Source organism: Mobula birostris, chromosome 1, assembly GCF_030028105.1.
Source record: "Mobula birostris isolate sMobBir1 chromosome 1, sMobBir1.hap1, whole genome shotgun sequence".
In the NCBI taxonomy this organism is placed as follows: domain Eukaryota; kingdom Metazoa; phylum Chordata; class Chondrichthyes; order Myliobatiformes; family Myliobatidae; genus Mobula; species Mobula birostris.
This window is the reverse complement of record NC_092370.1, coordinates 59,564,688-59,587,427: the sequence shown is the minus strand read 5'-3', so window position 1 is coordinate 59,587,427 and position 22,740 is coordinate 59,564,688. Positions and strand designations below refer to the sequence as shown.

The following is a 22,740-nucleotide window of genomic DNA, read 5'->3' as shown; positions in this document are numbered from 1 at the left end:
GGGTGAATTTCCTCCGTCAGTTCTTGTTCTGCCACTCTAATTTTACCCTTTTATTCACAAGAGTTTTTTTTAAAAAAACCTTTGAGTATTACAGCCAGTAATAGAGAACAAAGAAATTCAATATCCTTCCAAATCCCAACCAGAGAACAATTTATAGTTACTTCTTTTTGCTCAGATGTCCATTTCCTTATATGATATAATGAACCCTTAAAACAATTTGGTCCTATCAATTATAAATGCAAGATGGTTCTTGGTTTTGAATATCTAACTGATATGCTACTGGTTTTTTTGTTCCAAATAAAACTTGCTCTTGTATATGAGGGACGATTTTTGCAAACTGGCAGATAATTACATGAAGAATATCTTTAAGAAATTATTTCAACAATTTTTCCAGTTTAAACATCAATTTAATAGATTCAAAGTAAACTAACACAGTCAAAAACAAACTGGAACCACGATTGCAGTAAGACAACATGAACATTGTACAAATGTTGAAACTTGAGGTAGATTTGGTCAGCAAAACAAAATTCACTATATTTAGGGATCCAAAAAGCAATTAAAATCAGAATTATTAAAGATAAGCAGCAATTAGATAAAACATACTATTGAGTTACAAAAAAGCCATTGCATAATTTAAACTTCACAGTTAAGTTGTTCATATTCTAGAGCTTGTCTAATACTAGATTTTATATTTAAATTGACTACTGTTTACATGCGACAGAAAAAAATACTCTCTTTCAGGTGTAGCACTGCTAATTTCAAATGTAGCTACCATACATGGCATTAAGCAAAATATTGAAATGAACTGGGAAAATTTATAGGTTATCTAAAAGTAACATTCAGGCTGGAGTGGGACCTTTTCCAACTTGCACTCGTTCTACAACTGCATGTTTCCATTTTTTAATTTTTTTTTGGGAACTGTAATACTCAATATAGCTCTACTCAACTAATATAAAGAAATATGGTAATTCTGGATCCTGAAGGAAGATGAGTTTGTTTTTTACATGTGATACCTGTTGCTGCTGTGGTACCATGATGCTTTTGTTATTCAGGACGTTAAGAGATGGACATTGAGGGCTGTAATGTGCTATCAATATACAATGGTGTTTGAGTAGTGATGAGATAAAAGAGGATGCAAACCTTTGAAAACTGAAAATGGTCAACTGAAATAGTTAAATCCCAAAGTAATTACGTCTCCCATTATGGCCAAAGGGATTGCCTGAAGTGGCCAAAAGATTTTTGATGTTGACTCATCTTGGTATGGTACTAAAAAGCTCATTGTTTGGAGGTTGGAGTGTTGCTAAACTTGGATGATATTACTCTAAAATATCAATTTCATTATTTGGGTTTTGAGCTGGCTAGTAGGAGGAGAAGTAAATTGTAAACAACAGATGTTTTAAATGGCACTCTCCGGCAAATACTTAGTTATGTAGCTGTAGTTTTGAGAAAAGCATTATTGGATAGCACCTTGGAGATTATTGAGATCAGACCACCAATGTGGTCTGATAAATTTGATCAATTCTAAGAAAGAAAATGCCTTCCTCAAGGATGTGCTACAGGTCTAAGGCCAACATAATTTTGCTTTCATGAACCTTGGGGATGAGCTGCTGGACCCACACTGGGAAAAGATTTGTTTATGAGAGAAATCTATTTCATTGATCCATTGATGACTGATAACTGTATGGTTAAACGCACAGAATTACAATTCAAACTACTCTGTACATTCTAAATCTACAAAACCTGATCAACGTAAAGAATGCAAATGATTGTCTTTTGAGCATTGCCTCTGACATGATGATACTTATTGTGTATTACAGGTAGATAATATCACTAATAGCTAACTTGTACTAAACACCAAAGTTAAGTTACTCGATCTTATTAAGAAATACCTACATGGCCAAGACACTAATACTTTTGATGAATGCTTTCTTTCATGCACTGGTTTTATTTGCAATTTTTATTAAATGGGTATGCATAAATACTTTTTGAATACTAGTCTCGAAGGAAATTATTTTATGTAAAGATATGGGGGCATTTCACAGGCTACTAAGAATTTCAAACATCTAATGCTGAGATAGAATGTGGATAGACACATTACGAACTTTTTTTTAAGCTAATGATTTGTTCTGTTGTACTTTTCCTGAATTTTCTGTTTTAAGGATCATTTAACTAAGTTTCATGTGTTTACTTGCCTGTTAGGGCTGAGCACCATTGCTGGATAATTCAAAATTTATGGTTGTGTAGCAGTGGTATGCTTTAGGGCATTTTCAAAGAAACATTAAACATTAGACATGTTTTAAACTGTCACTATTGCAGCCCAAACTTTAATATAGTAGGGAAAATTGAAATATAAAACAGGTAAATTAACTCTTTCACTCCGTATTGCTTTTTTCATTGGATATTGTTTCCCAATTGGCTTGGGACATCAGCTTTGATGGAATTATACTATAGACCTCCAAATAGGAGGATTTGGAAGACCAAATGGTAACAGGGTATAGTGAGTGGGTGGTTTTAACTTTCCCAATATTGACCTCGATTGCCTTACTGTAAGGGGCTGAGACTGGGTGGCATTTTTTAAATGAAGGGGTTTTAGAGCAACATGGATTGTCATTCAGCATAGAAACCACTTGGCCCAACTTGTCCATGCCACCAAGCTGCCCATTTAATCCATTTGCCTGTGTTTAGCCTTTTAAACCTATCATACATGTACCTTTCTAAATGTCTTATAAACATTGTTGTTCCTGCCTCAGCCACAACCTCTGGCAGCTCATGTCATACATGCACCTCCCTCTGTATGAACAACTTGCCCCTTTTTAAATCTTTTCCCTTTCATCATAAACCCATGCTGTCTAGTTTTTGATTCCCTTTCCCTGAGAATGAGACTGTGCAGTCAGCCATCTTTGCTCCTCATGATTGTACACCTCTAAAAGATCATCTCTTAGTCTCCTACATCCCAATGAATAACGTCTTAACCTATTACTACTACTGGGAAACAGTAGTTTCTGTTTCTCTGCCTTACTTTAGGGAAAGAGGATGCAAGTGGTGGAAATGTCTGTGGAGGAACCTTTTGCAAACAGTGACAATCAATAAGTTGAACCTAGAGTTCAGGTCTTAGGCTGGGGGAGGACTCACCTATAAGATGAAAGAATATTTGCAGCAGTTGCTAAAAGGGAAATATGACATCAGATGAAGGTATCTGAAAGCAAAAGTTCAGAGTCAATGTGTGTTTGTAAGTGTAAGAAGTTAAATTTGGTAAGATCAAGGAACAAAGTGAGGACTTGCTCAGAAAATGAACAAAGTCTATGTGAGTTATGAAAAATTGTTATCGTGAGTCCTTTTGAAGTTAACAAAAGGTAAGCAGAGATCTTAAGAAATCAGTTAGGATGGCAAAATGGGGATATGAAATTGCACTGCCCAGCAAAATTTAAAAAAAGAAAAACAACTCTTAAATATAGGCAACACACATCAAAGTTGCTGGTGAATGCAGCAGGCCAGGCAGCATCTCTAGGAAGAGGTACAGTCGATGTTTCAGGCCGAGACCCTTCGTCAGGACTAACTGAAGGAAGAGTTAGTAAGACAACTTATCCACTGATGTCTACTATAAGCCTACTGACTCTCACAGCTATAAAATTTATTAATTTTGCCTCCAACTTTCACCCTGCCCTCAAGTTTACCTGGTCCATTTCCGACACCTCGCTCCCCTTTCTAGATCTTTCTGTCTCTGTCTCTGGAGACAGCTTATCCACTGATGTCTACTATTAGCCTACTGACTCTCACAGCTATAAACGTTCACCAGCAACTTTGATGTGTGTTGCTTGAATTTCCAGCATCTGCAGAATTCCTGTTTGCATCTTTTAAATATACTTGACTGACAGTTGCTAGAGAAGTAGTAGGCCCCTTCATTGTCAAAAAGGAAGTCTTTGGTGTCCTGAATGACTACTTCAGATTAATATTTGCTAAGGAGGAAGATGGAGAGTTGGGAAAGATGAATGCTTAATAGTCTGAAATGTGCTTGAACCAGGAAGGTGTTAGAAATATTAACTCAGGTCCTAATGAAATCTATCCCAGAATGTTAACGGAAGCAAGGACAGAAATTGCTGGGGAATTTAGAGGTTTTATTTTGAACCTGTAGCTGCAGGTTAGATGAGAAAGGCTGAAGGGTATCAGACGGTCTTCCATACACAAGAAGATCAGTGTTGAGCCTTGCATAATAGGGAATCTGTTGGAAGATAATCCTTAAAGATGGGATTAGCGATCAATTGGAAAGGCAGAGCTTTATTAGGAGGGAAATAGCATGGTTTTACACATGGAAAATCCTGTTTCAAATCTGATGAGATTATTGAGGAGGTCATTTAGGAAAATGATGAAAATGATGGTAAACATATGTTGACTTTAGTTAAGCTTTTGACATGGTTTCACACAATAGGCTGATCCAAAAAAGTTGAGGCACAAGGAATTCAGAGTGCTTTAGTAAATAAGTTGGAATGGATTTGATGATGGAAGGCAGAGTTTAGTAGCAGATACTTGTTTCTCTGAATGGAAGTCTGTAATTAGTGGTGTGTTACAGAAATTGGTGTTAGAATCTTTGTTTTTTCTTTAATCTATATAAATTGATGATTAGTGAGTTTGTAGATCACAGAAAAAATGGCAGAGTTGTCAATATCAAAAACAGTCATCTTGGGATACAGCAGGACCTAGATCAGCTGGAAAGTTGGGTGGAGTCTAGGCGGATTCCAGATGTGCGAAGTTGTGCATTTGGATTTTCTAATGTATAGTAAACTGCAGGGACCTTAGAAGCATTGTTACATAGAGGGACCTTGGGCTATACAGCAAGTTAATAGCTCTCTGAAAATAGTGACTAGTGGTGGGGGTAAGGGCACAGGTATTTCGCATTCTTGCCTTAATATGCCATGGGATTGAGCTAAAACATGATGCAGCTGTATCAGGCATTGGTTAGGCCACAGATGGAGTACTAGACATGATTCTTGTTGGCACACTACAAGGACAACGTTGCAGCAACAGAGACAATGCAGGAGAGTTTTATCGGGATATTGCTTAGAGTAAAGCATTAGAGTAAAAGAGAGATGATAGGCTGGGATTATTCTCAGTGGAGTGCCAAAGGCTGAAAGGTGACCTTGTATAGGTCATAAAATTATAAAGGGCATATAGAGGATGAGTCGGGCTAATGAGCCCAATTCCATGCTGTATGACTCTAATTGAATGTTGCTGCTGCTGAATCTGTAAACAAAGTCTATAATCTTTGATGTTAATGAAACAGAGACTAGAGGCTGCAGTCGGCAGCACAATTTGTGGAGACATTTCATTGTAGGAAATAGGCTAATAAATGTTCAATATAAATTTAAATAAAAGGAAAATAGAAAAATACACTCCACAACTAATTAGTGTTTGAAACCAACATGTTCCAAGTGGACTGAGTTATGTGCAAAATGTATTTACCTACAAAAAAAAATCATTCACTCCACATTGTATACCATTAAATTACCTTGGCTTTTCAAACAGTGTGAGAACAATTTTGCAAGGGACCTAAAACTGAAAGTTATCACTCCAGCCTGAATTTCAAGTTTCCAGTCTTTCAATTACTTGGTCTACCATTTTCATGATATATGGAGTAGAGAAAATGCAGGTGTATTTCTCTTAAGCACAAAAATTTTAAAGTACATTGATAACAGCATTGCAACTAACAGCATACATTCAGTCATAAAAATGCAAAAAGTTCATTGACAGGACTGGGGTGTAATGCTATAGAAGAATCTCAATCATGGTAAATGTACTGATTTAATGGAATTGACAGATTGAGGACAGGTTCTGCAAGATTTGCTGCAACAAGCATACAATTTTTTTAGGCTACTTTTAGTCTAGGTCACAGTCTGCAAAATGTGGCCCTTTATCCTGTCAGTGGAATTTGAACTTCTGCAATACATTCATGTAATACAAAGCTACCTGAGATCTGTGACAATAAGGCTTGCCCTTCATGTTTACATAATTCAACTCAAAATAATAATTACATGCATTACCTTTAAAACCCACAAGCCCCTTTTGTTTAAAGCTCGCATAACAGTAGATGAATAAAGAGTTTATTCAAGGACTGTTATCGTTCTGAATATTGTGTCGAATGCAAGCACTGGGAGGAGTGGAGTTGGGGAGGAAGAGAAATGCCTTGTAAGATAAAAGATAAATCTTACTCATTTTAATTCATTTATCTGCAGTAATAGTGTGATTTAATTACACTGGACAACAAAGATTTTGCTCCCTAAATACCTTTAGGTGTATCTTATGAATTTTGGGCTATTGATCATGAAAATCACCGTGAAATTTCCCTATCATGCACTATTTTTTAAATAAACTTATGTTTATTATTTCAATTCATAATACAAGTCAATTAAAATGTTGCCTACAATGTAAACTGGAAAGTTTCCTATCTTGTCCAGGCATGCTTAGGCGGCGCGGCTGCTGCATGACAGGGCAGATTTTAGTAATAATTATTGAGTTCAGGACTGTAAGGATGGAATTTGCTATCACCAGGCACAAAAATTTCTATGAAGGATTTTGATATTTGATACAGATGCTTCCCAGAATAACTGATGCCAAGATTAAGGAAAGCATTTTTGTTGGTCCACTAATCAAACAGGTCATCAATGACAGGCAATTTGAAGAATTTCTAGTGGGACCGGAGAAAATCACATGGAAGGCATTCAAGGAAATTGTTGAAATGTTTCTCAGCTTCTACAGAGCACCAAACTACATGTTGCTGGTTGAAAGCATGCTTCAAGAATATGAAACCATGAAGTGCAACATGTCACTAAGGATTCATTTTCTGCACTCCCATTTAGACTTCTTCCCTGCAAATCTTGGTGCTGTTAGTGACGAGCATGGTGAAAGGTTTCACCAGGACATTGCGGTCATGGAGAAAAGATACCAGGGCAACTGGAATCCATAAATGCTGGTGAATTATTGTTGGACACTTAAGCAAGAAGCCTCAGACACTGAGTACAAATGAAAATCATTAACAAAATATTTTTAACTTTAGTTCAACTATTGCAAAGCATCAGCACCATTATGCAATTAAACACATCATATTCAATAAAAATTAATTTGTTGTTTCTCCAAATTCCTACGTGATACAAATAGTCTGAAATTATATTTGCGTTCATCTTCAAGCAGTCTATCATAAACAAAAAAAATTCTGAGGAAGCAACACTTTTGAAAAAAATTGTTGTCCAGTGTTATTTACTTTGTAATGCCCATACTTTCATTTGATGTCTGATCATATACACTTTGCTGTTGACAGGCCTACAGTTTATTCTTAAATTACAATTGAAAAATGACATTAAAATAGGATCATTTTCTTTCGTTGTCTATTTGGAATGATTTTACTTCAAACTTGCCAGGTGGTTGCAGGCCAAATAATCAATCTTTGGAAAGATTATAAAACCAACTTACATTATATGTCTATAATCCTGTTGCCTGAGAGAAGAGTGGTAGGTTAGGAGCTAGGGGCAATTTCACATTTTTATACAGTTACTATCATTTTATATTTTTTGGTTGCCATTGAGATTATCATTGCATTCCCTGCAAAGAGACTGTTGTAGATATAGGGAAAAAAATGGTCAAAAAGTTATGAATTAACTCAGTAAAAGAATTACAATTAAACCAATGTTATGTTTGTTTTCCCACAGGTTATCTCTTTAAACAGTAACAAAAATTAAAAATACATATTACAGGCACAAAGCAAGGAATCATTAGATGTGTCATATTTGTGTACATTTACTTTGAAAAAGAAATATATACCATACACAAAAGGAAAGCAAAAATCACATCATCCACCGTTAGCTTTTACTATTTTAGTAATACCTGTCGTGGATTTGCTTTAACTTTCCAAAATCAGATTCAATGAATGATGGTAATCAGTTATATGAGAATAGGCAATATTAAACACAATAATGCAGTAAATATAAAATACAAGCATGCAACTACTTGTACAATACAAAAAGTGGTCTTATAAATATATATAAGAGAAGACAACACAATTGTGTATGTGAAATTTAAAAAATTAACGAAGGCCTGCAAATCTCTGGTGGGAAAATGTTTCTGGATCAATTGCCGCTTAAAAAAAATCAGCAGTAGTCCCACTTGAAAACATCATGTAACTACATTTTACATTTCCCTAGTATTTAGATTACAATGTCCAGAAGATATGAGAACTTGCTTAAAAATATTGTCAGGTTAGGAACCAAATAAACATGGAAACATGCACTATAAAACCCAACAAAAAGAAATAGTATGTGGTGTGATTATGGATAATCCTTCTCCACTGTCACCTGTTTTCAAAACCCTGAGCTGAACTGTAATTATGTACAGTAAGAATGGCGACACTGGAGATCCTTAAAGTACAATCTTCAATTGCTTTTGCTCCACTGATTTTGTTCCATTCCTTCAGTGAAGTATTTCTGGTGGCAGTCGTTCACCTTATTTGTTGATCCAGGTCTATTTTTCTTATGTTTTGGAATCATCATTGGTTTGATTGGTTCTAATGAAGAAAAAAAAACATTTTGCATCTTGCCCTGCCTTTTTCCAAAAATTGAATTGCTTGATTTTATCATGGTGTACGTATGCCTTTTTCCTTGCAAATCGCACACAAGACTCCCTTCTGGAGTTACTGAATAAACTGACTTTGGTTAATAGATCCTTCTTATACACTGAGCACACGGTCCCTGTTCTGCTGTAAATGTTTGATAAAGTGACCTCAGTTAGGTAACCAGAAAAATTACCCATTTTGTTTCTACTCAAAATGTGTCACTTTACCCTTCTTTTGGGATTATAAATTGTACTCTATTATGCTGTTATTGTGCCACCCGTCACCATCACCTGTTATTTCTTGCTATCTGTGAACTTAAATGTGCCGTCCAGTAAGAAAATAAAGTGGTTTATCATCACTGCTGTTGGCTGTCTGAAACTCATCACGCAGCCGGAACTGCCATTCATCTTCCAATTCTAGACGGACAATAGTTTGACGTAATGAACTTCGGTCTTGACAGATCACACAAAGTGTGGCAGCTTTAAAAGAAAATAATTTGTCATTTCACATAAATAGCATTATTTCAGTGTTCTAAAAAAGAAAACATCACCCTCATGCTAGTCGTTTTCCCACTACATAACAGTAAGACAAGCACATTAATAAGCTAAAAGCCAATAGTTATTACAATCTATCTGCCATCTGAATAATCTCCAACAATTGAGCTATATAGGAGAGAAACAAAGTATAGAGAAGGAGTCCCCAACCTTTTTTATGCCATGGACCAATACCATTAAGCAAAGGGTCCATGGGTACCAGGTTGGGAAATTGGATTAGATATGCACATTGATTAAATATGCAGTTGTGGCAGTAACTGAAATGAATCAACGTGCTCTTTTCTAGCCAGAAGTGATCAGTCAACTGAGAAGTTGCACAATTTTAGCTTGAAAAGGTAGATTCAATAATCAACAGTAAGACAGAGAGAGTCCAGCATAAAGTAAAAGATGGCAGCATATTATCTGGATGTATAGAAGCATGCTAGTGCAAAATCAAGTGGCAGCAGACAGCAATAAAAATATTATTGCAAATTTTTCTGTCAGTTCATCATGCATTTATACTTTATGCATGCTTCAATTCATCATATTAGCTATTGCAAATTGCACTGCAGCAGATGATTTTCTTTAATGCCAACCAAAAATGTAGAGATCAATTTTGTTGTGCAAGATTCATCATGGAATTTCCAACTGATTACTAAAAGAGAATTTGACTGAGCATTTGTGTGTTCATGAGGTGCTTATCCATAGAGGCATTTTGTGTGCAACCATCTGCATGCAACATGCCGGAAACAATGTGGAGCTTAAGCAGCAGAGCAGGTCTTAATTGAAGAAATTAGAGTCCTAATCTGCTCCCTTGTTGGTGAGCAAACCATGGAGGACAATCTGGAATTTTCATCAGGGAAATCATCAAATTAAGGCAAATAAAACTAAATATCAATTCCGTAGTCATCAAGTGTAACTACCACATAAAGAGAACTTATGTTCCATTACCTTTAAGAAACATGAATTTCTTGAGAAAGTCAGCAACGACAAATGAGTCACAGAGGTAGAGTAGAAGTCCACTGAACAACACCTCCTCAGATTTTATATTAACTGAATGAGGTCGTGAACTTATGTAACAAACAGAAATCTGAGAATGATAAAGCAAAGCAAAGTTCAATACATACAACTTGAAAAAAAAAAGTCAAATATGGTGGATTCCAGTTAATTGGGCAGCCACTTACTTGGAACAACTCTTAAAGAACAGCTGATTGAGAAAATAGCCAGGATTCCCTTTGCTTATTAGGAGCACTATGCCACTTAATTGGGACAGGAACCTGATGCCAAACGCTTTCTAACTAGTGTCAGTTATGTGCACTTATCTATCTGTTAGACTTCACACCATGCTTACAACAGTTTTTAAATAACATCAGCTGTGTGTGTTTGTATTTGTGACGAGAATACACATAGATTAAGATGTTAGCTGTCCTGTGCTGGCACCAGTGGGATCAGCAGTTGGTCTGCCACCTGTCTTCAGGAGAGAGAGAGATAAGGAAAACAATGGAGCAGCATTTGGAGATGTTAATGAAGGGACGGGAGAGAGTAATGGAAGGACAGCTGTCAAGATCAGCTCCCCCTTTGAACCCTGAACTGTTTGAAGTGATGGACAGGCGATACCCCAGCAGGGGGATAAAAAGGGACAGGTTTGCTAAGGCAAGACACACACGACACCCGAGGTAACGAGACCCTGGAAGCGGTGCGTCTCTCACAAGTCGGTGGGAAGTTTTGGAAGGCCGGTTGCGGGACCAGGCCATAGACGCACAGGGTGGAAAGGCACAATCGGCGGGAACCTGGTGTGTGTCCACCCTTGCCTGGGTGCCGGGTTCACCGCAGAGAAACGATCGTATCTGGAAACGGAAGGGGTCACGGTCGGTGACCTCAGATGACATCACAAAGGGCTCGCCCGAAAGCTGACTGCGAAGGTCTGTGTGGAAGCCATTTTGAATATTCATTCGTTTTGCTCTCTCTCTCCTTCCCCCCACTGTCCATCGCCACGGCAGCGATTACTGCGAACTGAACTGAACTAAATTGAACTGAACTTTGCATCACTTTGAAACTGGTCATTTACCCCTAGACAACGATAGAGCTTGATTGATCCTGTTATCTTAATTCTGTGTACATGTGTGTTTATCATTGCTGAACTGTTGCATTTATTATCCTTTTGATTAGAGTACTGTATTGCTTGTTTCTTTAATAAAACTTTCTTAGTTCTAGTAATCCAGACTCCAACTGAGTGATCCATTTCTGCTGGTTTGGCAACCCAGTTACGGGGTACGTAACATATTCAAGAACAGTGATTTTTGTCACTGTTAGTTGCCAAGAAATAAGACAATTCAGAACTGTTTTGCTCTCCGCGGTTTCAAGCATTCAGGCTTGGAGGTGCCAGAAACGGCTGGGAGTGAAAATGAAACACTTAGTAAGTTTAGAACTACAAAGAATTTGAAGGTATCAACAGTGAATGTTACAATGAAAATGAAGATTTAGAGGATGTAATTGTCAAAAGCTTTGTACCAGGGCTGACCATTATCTGCACTAGGTGCCTGCACTGATTTTGTTCATTAACAGTCAAAGAGACACAGCAGTGTATACTGGATAAATTTCTCCATTGTTAACTATTAGGAACTAATAGAGTTTTATAGTACTGTACTAGTATTGGTAGTGTTCTAATTTGTTCTGTATTTCACATAATTTGTTGTTCCACTAAACAGTAATTTGCCTCTTTTTTAAAAAAAATCTTTTTAACTGTTTTCACTTTGGCTAACTGGGGCAAAATGTACTGCTCCTAATGTGTCCCAATTAAGCGGAATCCATTGTATATCTCTCCTTGCTTCTTACCCAGGGCCATTGAGTTACCTTTCCACAACGCTTCTCAGCTTAATATTTTCATAAGAATAAACCTGGCATCAAAATGAATTGAGATGCAGATGTTTATAAATATTAAAATATTTATAATTAAATATTACGATTGGAAGCTGACCGTCAATTTTGAAGTTATGTTCAACTCGACCACATATTAATATAAAAGTGCATTAAAAAGCAGCTATGTTAAGAAACTAAATAAAAGGTACCATGAAGGATGAAACTTGCATTACATTAAATAATTTGATTTCATGCAGATGCCAATCAATTGTTGCTTGGTAATTGTTTCTCATGCATGTCCAATGGCTTCTGTGCTTACATATGCCATACACAGAGTACGAGGATTAAACATCCAGAAATAAATCCTGGCTTTAATCTGCATAATATGGGTTTGATCATATTCTTTCACGCAGCGCATAAAAGTGCTGTGGTAGCCGGAGAATTTGAAGTCCAATTTATTGTTTTGTTAGGTCATTCAGAATGTACTACTAATGTTCATTCTCTCCTGTCAAGACTAATTTGTGAAGTAATATCCTTAATAAATGTTAATTATACAGCAGATTAAACTCAGATCAATGGATAGGTAACATTCTGGTTCATTGCAGAAATCGATTTAAGCAACAACTCACCTCAGGACCCAGGTTCATATAACAGTCAATAGACAACACTGGATTCTTACTGTTGTTTATAGCTTTAGGAAACAGCTTGTAACTTGTGTGTTGCAGGAATTTCTCCAGGAGAAAGTGGGCAGGAGCAGCCAACATTGTGCTTTCACTGTCTGGAGCACAGACATACTGTGAGGCTGAAATCATATTGAGGCTTTCGCTCACCTATGGGTAAAGAGAAAGCTGTCAATCAACAGATCAAGTGAAGAAATTAGTAAAACAAGACTGAGAAACTCTGACTTAACACGAATATACAGGGAAAATTCAGCAGGTCAAGAAACATTGCAAGAGAAAGAAACAAAACTAGCATTTGAACCCAATGACTCTACATCTGATGTTGCTGCCCTGAAGTTTTAACTCTGTTGCTCTCCATAGATGCTGCCTGAGCTCCTGAGTATCGCTGGTACAGTACTCTTTATTTCAATTTGAAAACCTTGTGGTATCCCTCTAGACACACTCAGTAGTTGTTGCTGCAGCGTGCCAATGACAGTTTTAGAGATGAGATTCCTGCTGCTGATTTCAGTACCGCCGAACACCATGCACATTTTGCAAACTATACGTCTACCAGGACTGATGCCAGGTCACTAGTAGATCAAGAGGAAGCCAGTATTGGTTGTCTATTCCCCATATTGCCAAAAAACATTTAAACTATGAAGCCCATGCTTGCTCACAGAGCAATCCCATTCCCTCACTAATATTTTACTTTGTCCCTACTTTTCCGTTATTAACTCTCCCAAGTTTCTATCACTTACCTACACACTGTGGGAAATGTATAGTGGCCAATTAACCTACCAATCTTTCGGATGTGGGAGGAGACCTTGGCTGCACATTAAGAATATGGATGCTCCACACAGACTGCACCTGAGGTCAATATTGAAACCTGGTCACTGAGCTGTGAGGGAGGATTACTCTACTGCCTATAGTTCTGATCAGGGTCTGGGCCAAATGATGACAAGATCTGGTGACACAGGAAAACTACTGATTGAAGGTGAGCAATTTGAGAGATCAGGAATTCAGGATCTAAGATGACCAAGGGTTGTGGGTTGTGGATGCAAGATTTGGTATCTTGGTACATTGTGTAAGGAAGGATGAAAATGACCTTGCTGAAGTCCCAGTCCAGCTAGTGCAGTGATAAAGACATAGATGTCCTCCGAGTGTTCAACAACCCAACAGCGGCCATGCCCAGGACAACCTGGTCTAATTTTAGCCACAATACTCCAAAAGGACCATTGCCTGGGAGTGGTGATACATATTTACTGCTCAGATCACAAGATGTGCAACCATGACTCATGCTTGAAAGTACCTGGCTGAATTTCAGGAGTGGAAGAAGGAAACCTGGAAGTGATCATTATTGATCACTTTACTCTATGCTAAGCACATTGCCAATTGTATAATAGCTGAAAAAGCCAAGGCTAGTTGCAGCAAATGATCATCTCTAATTAAGCAAGCTGAGGTATCAGAAACATACCTGACATTTAAATCTCCTATCAGCCAACAGGGTACAGCCTTGTAATACAAAACAAGTATTTTCAATGCCACTTACGTACTAGTTGAAAGCATGGTCAAAGTAATTAACAGTTGCTGAGTGCTAAAGCATACACTGCCATTCCAATCCATAAAAAACCAAAAAGACCTTAAATAATTCTTGTGATCATGAGGCTCCCTTTATTTTCAATCTAAATTTCATATTAATACATGTGTATTGCTTTATGCTTTTCCGGTTTTCAACATGTCCAAGCTTTCTTCTCAATCATAAGTATGTTGGTTCTCTAAAAATGACAGGGCAGGAAATGGCTTCAGAAGAAACAGGCAAGAAAGCTGTCTCCCTGTGCACATCTCCCTCACAGTGCTTCTGCAATGCTTCCATCAGCTTGTCTGAGACCAAATGAAGCTCACCCACTACAGTAGTTCAGGAATTAATAGCGACCAAGGCACTGGAGCTTACTACTCTTCTCATGTTTGACATTCAACAGACAGGACCCTAATTTAATGCCTCATCTGAAAGCTGCCATTCTCCCTCAATACAGAACTACATTGTCAGACTGAATTTATAAATGTCTTATATAATAGAGTGTAGCAACTTACCTAGTTGTTTTGAAAAATTTCAGCTAGTTTTACATACTTTCCACATTCCTGGTGGAGTAGCATATATACAGAATAATTCAAACGTCATCTGAAACCTGAATTAATGTTAGAATTTACAGTGACTGGGCCAGACCTTTCTGTCAAAACCAGTTTCAGAATACGGTTTATTATTACTGACTCATATGATGTGAAATTTGTTGTTCTGCAGCAGTAGTTCAGTGTAAAGACATATAATTACTATAAATTACACAATAACTAAATAATGCAAAAACTGGAATAATGAAGTAGTACTACTCAAGAACCACTCAGAAACCTGATGGCAGAGGGAAAGAAGCTTTTGCCAAATCATTTAAGTGTGGATCTTCAGGCTTCTGCACCTCTTCCCCGATGGTAGTAATGAAACCAGGGCATGTCCCAGATGGTGACAATGACATCTGCTGCTAATAGTATGCAGACTGTATAATATATTCAATTTGTGGACATCTAGTTAAATCCAGACATCCAAGTGTTCCTACCCAAATTACTCTATTAGTAGCTTCATGAAAAGTTGATCTCACTGTGCTTCAGTGAGAAGTTGCAGTATTTGGAAGTCTACATAAACTTTTAGTGGGTGATAAGTATTAATTACTGTTGGAAATGAACAAACAGTCGACGTTTCAGGCCGAGACCCTACGTCAGGACCCTTCATCCAGTATTGATGTAGGGTCTCTGACCGAAATGTCGACTGTTTATTCATTTCCATAGATGTGGCCTGACCTGCTGATTTCCTCCAGTACTTCGTGTGTGTTGCTCTGGATTTCCAGCATCAGCAGGATTCTCTTGTGTTCATTAATTGCTGTTGCTCAGCCACCCTAGCACTGAGAATAAACTGTTAGGTGGAGTCTCATTCAATCTGCTTTTTAAAATGTGGGAGATACAAAAAAAATATCGAATTTATTTTTTAGTTTTTCCTTTTACATGGAGGCTACATCTTAAAGCCTCTCAGATAGGTTCAATATTAAATATTGCTTAGAATTAAGACTATGTTAACATGATTAATTATCTCAGAATATTCCTTACCATGACCTTGGGCTTTATAACAAAATCTTTGTGTCCTCCAACCTGAATGCATTTCTTCATGAGACTGAAGTGATTGAACCGACAAAGGAGTAAGCCACTACTATTTGTCCGTAGATTGAAGTCAATGTCTTCACAGGTATATCTGTTGGAACAAGGTAGTTTTAATTCCTTATACTTTTTAGTCACAGTTGAAGATTTGCAGGGGGATATAAACTTATTAGAGAAACATTATTTACAAAGAACTCTAAAGGGCTTCATTACTTGGATGAGCTGATTGCACTGTTGTTTGTTTTAAATTTTACTTCCTGGCAACAACTTTCTGATACCCAATGCCAGAATAAAACGACAACATTATCTGGACATGAGACAGTTGTTTTATGGTACATAACAGGGCCCCACATTCCCCAAAATATCAAACTTTTTAAAAATAAAACAAATCTCTTCACCCCTTCACCACATGGAGGTGAGCAGTGCTAAAGTTACAGTACAAAAAACTAGATTAGAGAAATCATTGCAACTTGCCTGCAGATGGATTACACTGGCATGGTGATGCCTCCCCTTTCTATGTGCAGCTACAACAGCCTCCGCATCCAGCACATCACTCTTCGCAACTTCTGCCATCTCCATCAGGACCCTACCACCAAACACACCTTTACCTCCCTCCCTCTCTCTGATTTCCACAAGGTCACTCAGAGAAAAAAAAGGCTACATCTGCCCATTCACCTCCTCCCTCACCTCCATTCAGGGCCCCAGTCCTTCCAGGCAAGGCAACACTTTGGCTGCAAATCGGTTGGGGTTATCTACTGTATCCGATGCTTCCAATGCAGTCTCTTCTACATTGGTGAGACCTGATGTAACCGGAGACTGCATTGTCATGCACCTTCGCTCCATCTGCAAAAAGCAGGATTTTCCAGTGGCCAACCATTTTAACTCCAACTCCCATTCTGACATGCCCAATCCATGGCCTCCTCTACTGTCATGATGAGGCTACTCTCAGGTTAGAGGAACAACGCCTCATATTCCGCCTGAGTAGCCTCCAACCTAACGGCATGAATATTGATTTCTCTAACTTCCAGTAATTTTTCCCCCTCCACTTTCCCTCTTCTTCCATTCTCCACATCTTCTCTTTTTCTCACGTCCCTATCACCTCTCCTGGGTGCCCTGCTTCCTTGCATTTCTCCTTTCTAATTAGACTCCTCCTTCTCCAGCCCATTAACTTTTCCACCTATTAGCTTCCACTTCTTACTTCATCTAACCTCCCCCACCCACCTGGTACCTCTTCTAGCTGGTATTCCTTCTCCTTGCCCCACCACCTTATTTTGGCTTCTTCTCCCTTCCTATGAAAATGAATAAACATTCAATGTTTCAGCCTGAGACCCTTCATCAAGACTGAATGAAGGGTCTTAGAGTGAAATGTCAACTGTTAATTTATTCCCATAGCTTGACCTGCTGAGTTCCTCTGAATTTCCAGTGTTACTCTGAATTTCTGGCATCTACTGAATCTCTTGTGTCAATGAGATAATCACTGTTTTATAAAGTGAATTACATAATCTCTGGAAGATCAGTGAATAAACAAACCATAGCTAAACAGCTGGAGTCTTAAAAGCAGAAATAAATTTTGCAGATGTATCATATTTTAAATTTAAAAAAAAGCTTTAGCACTAGATGAAAAATCTCAGTGTCACTGGCACAATACTGAAAAACAAGAAGGTAAGGGCAGTCTTCAGGAATGTCTAATCTAGAAGGTTGCATAGAAGAAGAAGAAAGCCCTTAACTCCAAGCGGAGTCATTGGGACGCTGTCATGGTGGCATTCTTTTAGCAGGCTTTCTTATTTTTACAAGGTCGAGTTGCTAACTTGACGCTCAACCCAGTACGGATGGGAAAGCGTGCAAGGGAGCTGGCTGGATTTGAACTTGGGAAACTTCGCCCCAAAGTCTGGTGCTGATGCCACTATGCCATCAGCCGGCCAAGAAGGTTGCATACATACTATAATTTATTAGAAATATGGCTTAAACCTGAAGAAAAACTAAGCTATTGAACTGACATTTAAAATAATATTAAACTAAAAATATACTTTGCTATTTGCAATGTTACCAGAAAAACAAAACTAACTTTATCTCATTGTACAATGTAAAAACAAAGCTTGAATTAAATGCAGAATATTTTGCTGATGGTGACTAAATAAGAGTTGTGATGAAGAAAGGTACTTAGGTATCCTTTTTATACAAATCACAAAAGACCAAGTGTATTCATACGGTAAAAATGTTAAAAGTGCAATCAAAATATAATTCTGTATCTCAAGAATCCTTACCAGTCATGATCAGCTGCAGTTGGATTACAACTGCATCCAGTTTTGAGTATCAGTCAGCAAAATTATATTGGCAAGTCCCCAGTATGATATCAATGTTTAATGGATTGATTATAGGACAGGAAGTATGATGTTGAGTTGTATTCAGGAATCTACAACAAGGCATCATCTTTTCAAACCTGACTCACAACAGTTCAGGATTGCAAAGTGAATGACAACCTGAAACTCATCCATCCCTCGTGTATCAGTCCTTTGGAGGCTGGGAGTTTCTGCAATTTATTGAAACTTTCACACTAGGAGTAGCAAATTCCATGAAGGCTATCAAGCATAGATTTCAAGAATGGATAATGGGAGTTGAAATGATAGATCTAAAAATGTAGAATTAAGAAATTCTTTTGAAAATTATTGATACTTTATGCAGTAAAATGTATTGATATATTTTTTACATTTTTAATATAGCAAATGCAAAAGAGATAACAAAAGCTATCTTAAATTCTGTAACATGTATCTGAGATAATAACTGTTTCTTTCTTCAGACAACCTTGCTGATTTTTGATCACTTCAAGCAATTTCCATTTTTTTTTCAAAATCAGAGCAATGTATATGGAACTTTTTTTTTTACATTGCTTCTAAATAGTTAGATAGCTGCAGCTGCCCCATGCACTAGTGAATTAAGACAATGAAGAATAGAATTATTGTCTGAAACTTTAGGCTTCAGGTTGAATGCCCAGTCTCTCCTCAGCTGTCTAGCAAGCTGCCAGTTTCAGTACTTTGCAGATGAAATCACAAATGTACACTTATCCATCCTCACAGTGTCAAGGACAGAACAGTTTGTTGGCCACCTCAGATCTACTCCCATCCTCCGTTCCTTCTGATTCTGCAGTTTAAATCAAAGTGTGAATAAAACCTAATGAATGGACCCTAAGGATGTGCTGACGTTGGAGAGGGTACAGAGAAGATTCACTAGAATGACTCCGGGAATGAGAGGGTTAACATATGAGGAACATTTGTCCGCTCTTGGACTGTATTCCTTGGAGTTTAGAAGAATGAGGGGAGACCTCATAGAAACATTTCGAATGTTAAAAGGCATGGACAGAGTGGATGTGGCAAAGTTGTTTCCCATGATGGGGGAGTCTAGTACGAGAGGGCATAACTGCAGGATTGAAGGGTGCCCTTTCAGAACAGAAATGCAAAAAATTTTTTTAGTCAGACGGTGGTGAATCTATGGAATTTGTTGCCACGGGCAGCAGTGGAGGCCAAGTCATTGGGTGTCTTTAAGGCAAAGATTGATAGGTATCTAAGTAGCCAGGGCATCAAAGGTTATGGTGAGAAGGCGGGGCAGTGGGACTAAATAGGATAAAATGTATCAGCTCATGATAAAATGGCGGAGCAGACTCGATGGGCCGAATGGCCTACTTCTGCTCCTTTGTCTTATGGTCTTATGGACCTCTGGTCCCCTATCCCCTGGCCTTTTCGAGAGTGGATTAAGAGTTTCTAATGTTTTTTTCCCCTTTGCTCATTGTGCAAAGCTTACCTGTTTAGATCATATTGTACGTTTTGTGTCAGATCAACATTGAGGAATATAAAATCATGTATGTGGCAGCGAGAGAATGGAGTCCGCATTTTTCCAGCAGTCAGTTTGCTGTTCCACTTTTGAATCCCACAGAGTGCATAATGAGTAATCTTTGGTGTGGCTTCAACGTGTTGCATTAAGAACTTCAAGGAAACATTCTTTGTGGAAACCGCAGGTTCTTTAGTTTCACTGCTTAAAAGAAATGTCAGTTTAATTATTTTTCGCATGTATTTTCCTAACATCAGAACAGTTTTTGCACAGAAATCATCCAAGTTTTATTTCTGTACTGTCTGTGAATTCTCAACAGTATGAAGTGCCTGTTTCATTTCCCTGTGTAAAAATAAAAGTAATCCATTGACTAATTGTACTTAAACTTTCTTTTAGATATTAAAGGAGAATCAAGAGGCAGAATATATACTTGCAAATCTTATAGTCTTCTGTTAATATTATGAGTTAGAGTAATTTCTTTGATCTGTGCAAATTACTGGAAAATACATTGTTGTTTAAAACACCGATCATTCATTACCAAGTCCTGGAATCAATTCCATCCAAACCATAGGAATCAAAGTCTCTCTACTAGGCTGTCACAACGGCAATAAATTTAAAGGCCTGGAAAATCGGAATCAAGCTCCTTATGAATACAAGGCAACAGCACAAAACTATGTGTCCAGTATTGTATGAACTTGACATTGTTGCCCGTGTTGGTGTTGGAGAAGGGAACAGTTTCATTGATGTACTAAAAGGATGATATATAAAGTAGGATTGGATGCAAATTACTGATCTGGTTCTAATCTACTTGCCTCAGTCTTGTATTGTACAGATACTCAATTCAAAATCACAGTGTTAGAAGGAAGTTTCCTAACTGATTTCACAAGCATGATATTATAACACAGTATCTACTATCTGTGAATAAGTGTGCAAAGGCCATAATGTTGATTCAATCAAGGTTATCAATACAAAAGTCATTTTAGAAAATTTTCCTCATGATACTGATGATGCATCATTTATTTTCAATCTTACAATCATTAATTTTTATTTTGTGATTGCTAATCTGGGTAATATCAAACAGAGGGATAAACATCTTCCAGTGAGAGAATAACTAACTATGAGAGTTAAGTCTTTTAGTTCAAAGGAGAACAAAGGAATTGATCAATTAAACGAATACAGAATGGCAGAGTAGCCAGCAACAGAAAAACAAAATGGAGCTTCTAAGGTACCATGTACGGTGGAATGCAAAAGTTTGGGCACCCTGGTCAAAATTTCTGTTACTGCGAATAGCTAAGCGAGTAAAAGATAAACTGATTTCCAAAAGGCATAAAGTTAAAGATGACACATTTCTTTAATATTTTAAGCAAGATTACTTATTTTATTTCCATCTTTTACAGTTTCAAAATAACAAAAAGGGAAAAGGGCCCAAAGCAAATGTTTGGGCACCCTGCATGGTCAGTACTTAGTAACACCCACTTTGGCACTATCACAGCTTATAAACGCTTTCTGTAGCCAGGTAAGAATCTTTCAATTCTTGTTTGGGGTATTTTCGCCCATTCTTCCTTGCAAAAGGCTTCGAGTTCTGTGAGATCCTTGGGCCGTCTTGCATGCACTGCTCTTTTGAAGCCTTTCCACAGATTTTCGATGATGTTTAGGTCGGGGGACTGAGAGGGCCATGGCAAAACCTTCAACTTGCACTCTTGAGGTTGTTCATTGTGGACTTTGAGGTGTGTTTAGGATCATTATCCTGTTGTAGAAGCCATCCTCTTTTCATTGTCAGCTTTTTTACAGACGGTGTGATGTTTGCTTCCAGAATTTGCAGGTATTTAATTGAATTCATTCTTCCCTCTACCAGTGAAATGTTCCCCGTGCCACTGGCTGCAACACAAACCCACAGCATGATTGATCCATCCCCGCGCTTAACAGTTGGAGAAGTGTTCTTCTCATGAAATTCTGCACCCTTTTTTCTCCAAACATACCTTTGCTCATTGCGGCCAAAAAGTTCTATTTTAACTTCATCAGTCCACAAGACTTGCTTTCAAAATGCATCAGGCTTGTTTAGATGTTCCTTTGCAAACTTCTGACGCTGAATGTTGTGGTGAGGATGCAGGAAAGGTTTTCTTCTGATGACTCTTCCATGAAGGCCATATTTGTGCAGGTGTCCAGAGTCTGCTACATCTCCCTGAAGGTCTTTTGCAGTCAAACGGGGGTTTTCCTTTGCCTTTCTAGCAATCCTATGAGCAGCTCTCTCAGAAAGTTTTCTTGGGCTTCCAGACCTCAACTTGACCTCCACCATTCCTGTTAACTGCCATTTCTTAATTACATTACGAACTGAGGAAACAGCTACCTGAAAACGCTTTGTTATCTTCTTATAGCCTCCTCCTGCAAATCCAGGGCAAAAATCAAAAAGGGCCACTTTTCAACATAATTGTATAAGGGCTAAGAGTGTTGTAAAAGCGAGCCTGAAGGCTTTGTGTGTCACTGCAAGGAGCATTCGTAACAAGGTGGATGAATTAAAAGTGCAGATTGTTATTAATGAAAATGATACAGTTGGGATCACAGAGACATGGCTCCAGGGTGACCAAGGATGGGAGCTCAACATTCAGGGATATTCAATATTCAGGAGGGATAGACATGAAAGAAAAGGAGGTGGGGTAGCGTTGCTGGTTAGAGAGGAGATTAGCACAATAGAAAGGAAGGACATTAGCCAGGAGGATGTGGAATCGATATGGGTAGAGCTGCATAACACTGAGGGGCAGAAAACGCTGGTGGGAGTTGTGTACAGGCCACCTAACAGTAGTAGTGAGGTTGGGGATGGTATTAAACAGGAACTTAGAAATGCGTGCAGTAAAGGAACAGCAGTTATAATGGGTGACTTCAATCAACATATAGATTGGGTGAACCAAATTGGTAAGGGTGCTGAGGAAGAGGATTTCTTGGAATGTATGTGGGATGGTTTTTTTGAACCAGCATGTCGAGGAACCGACTAGAGAGCAGGCTATTCTAGACTGGGTATTGAGCAATGAGGAAGGGTTAATTAGCAATCTTGTCGTGAGAGGCCCCTTGGGTAAGA

General features: G+C 38.0%; 1 protein-coding gene across 5 annotated transcripts in view; it reads right to left on the bottom strand.

Moving 5' to 3' along the window:
- Positions 1-395: 395 nt before the first annotated feature.
- greb1l (GREB1 like retinoic acid receptor coactivator) overlaps positions 396-22,740 on the bottom strand; it is a 294,398-nt gene continuing 272,053 nt past the window's right edge. For 4 of the 5 annotated variants that reach the window (XM_072255747.1, XM_072255784.1, XM_072255755.1 and 1 more), the window contains 5 exons: positions 19,641-19,871; positions 15,798-15,939; positions 12,618-12,818; positions 10,081-10,219; positions 396-9,075 (listed from right to left, as the gene is read on the bottom strand). In XM_072255747.1, coding sequence (XP_072111848.1) covers positions 8,912-9,075; positions 10,081-10,219; positions 12,618-12,818; positions 15,798-15,939; positions 19,641-19,871 — 877 coding nt within the window. In that variant the 3' untranslated portion in view covers positions 396-8,911. The remainder of the gene's footprint in view (positions 9,076-10,080; positions 10,220-12,617; positions 12,819-15,797; positions 15,940-19,640; positions 19,872-22,740) is intronic. The other variant, XM_072255773.1, reaches the window with a different exon arrangement.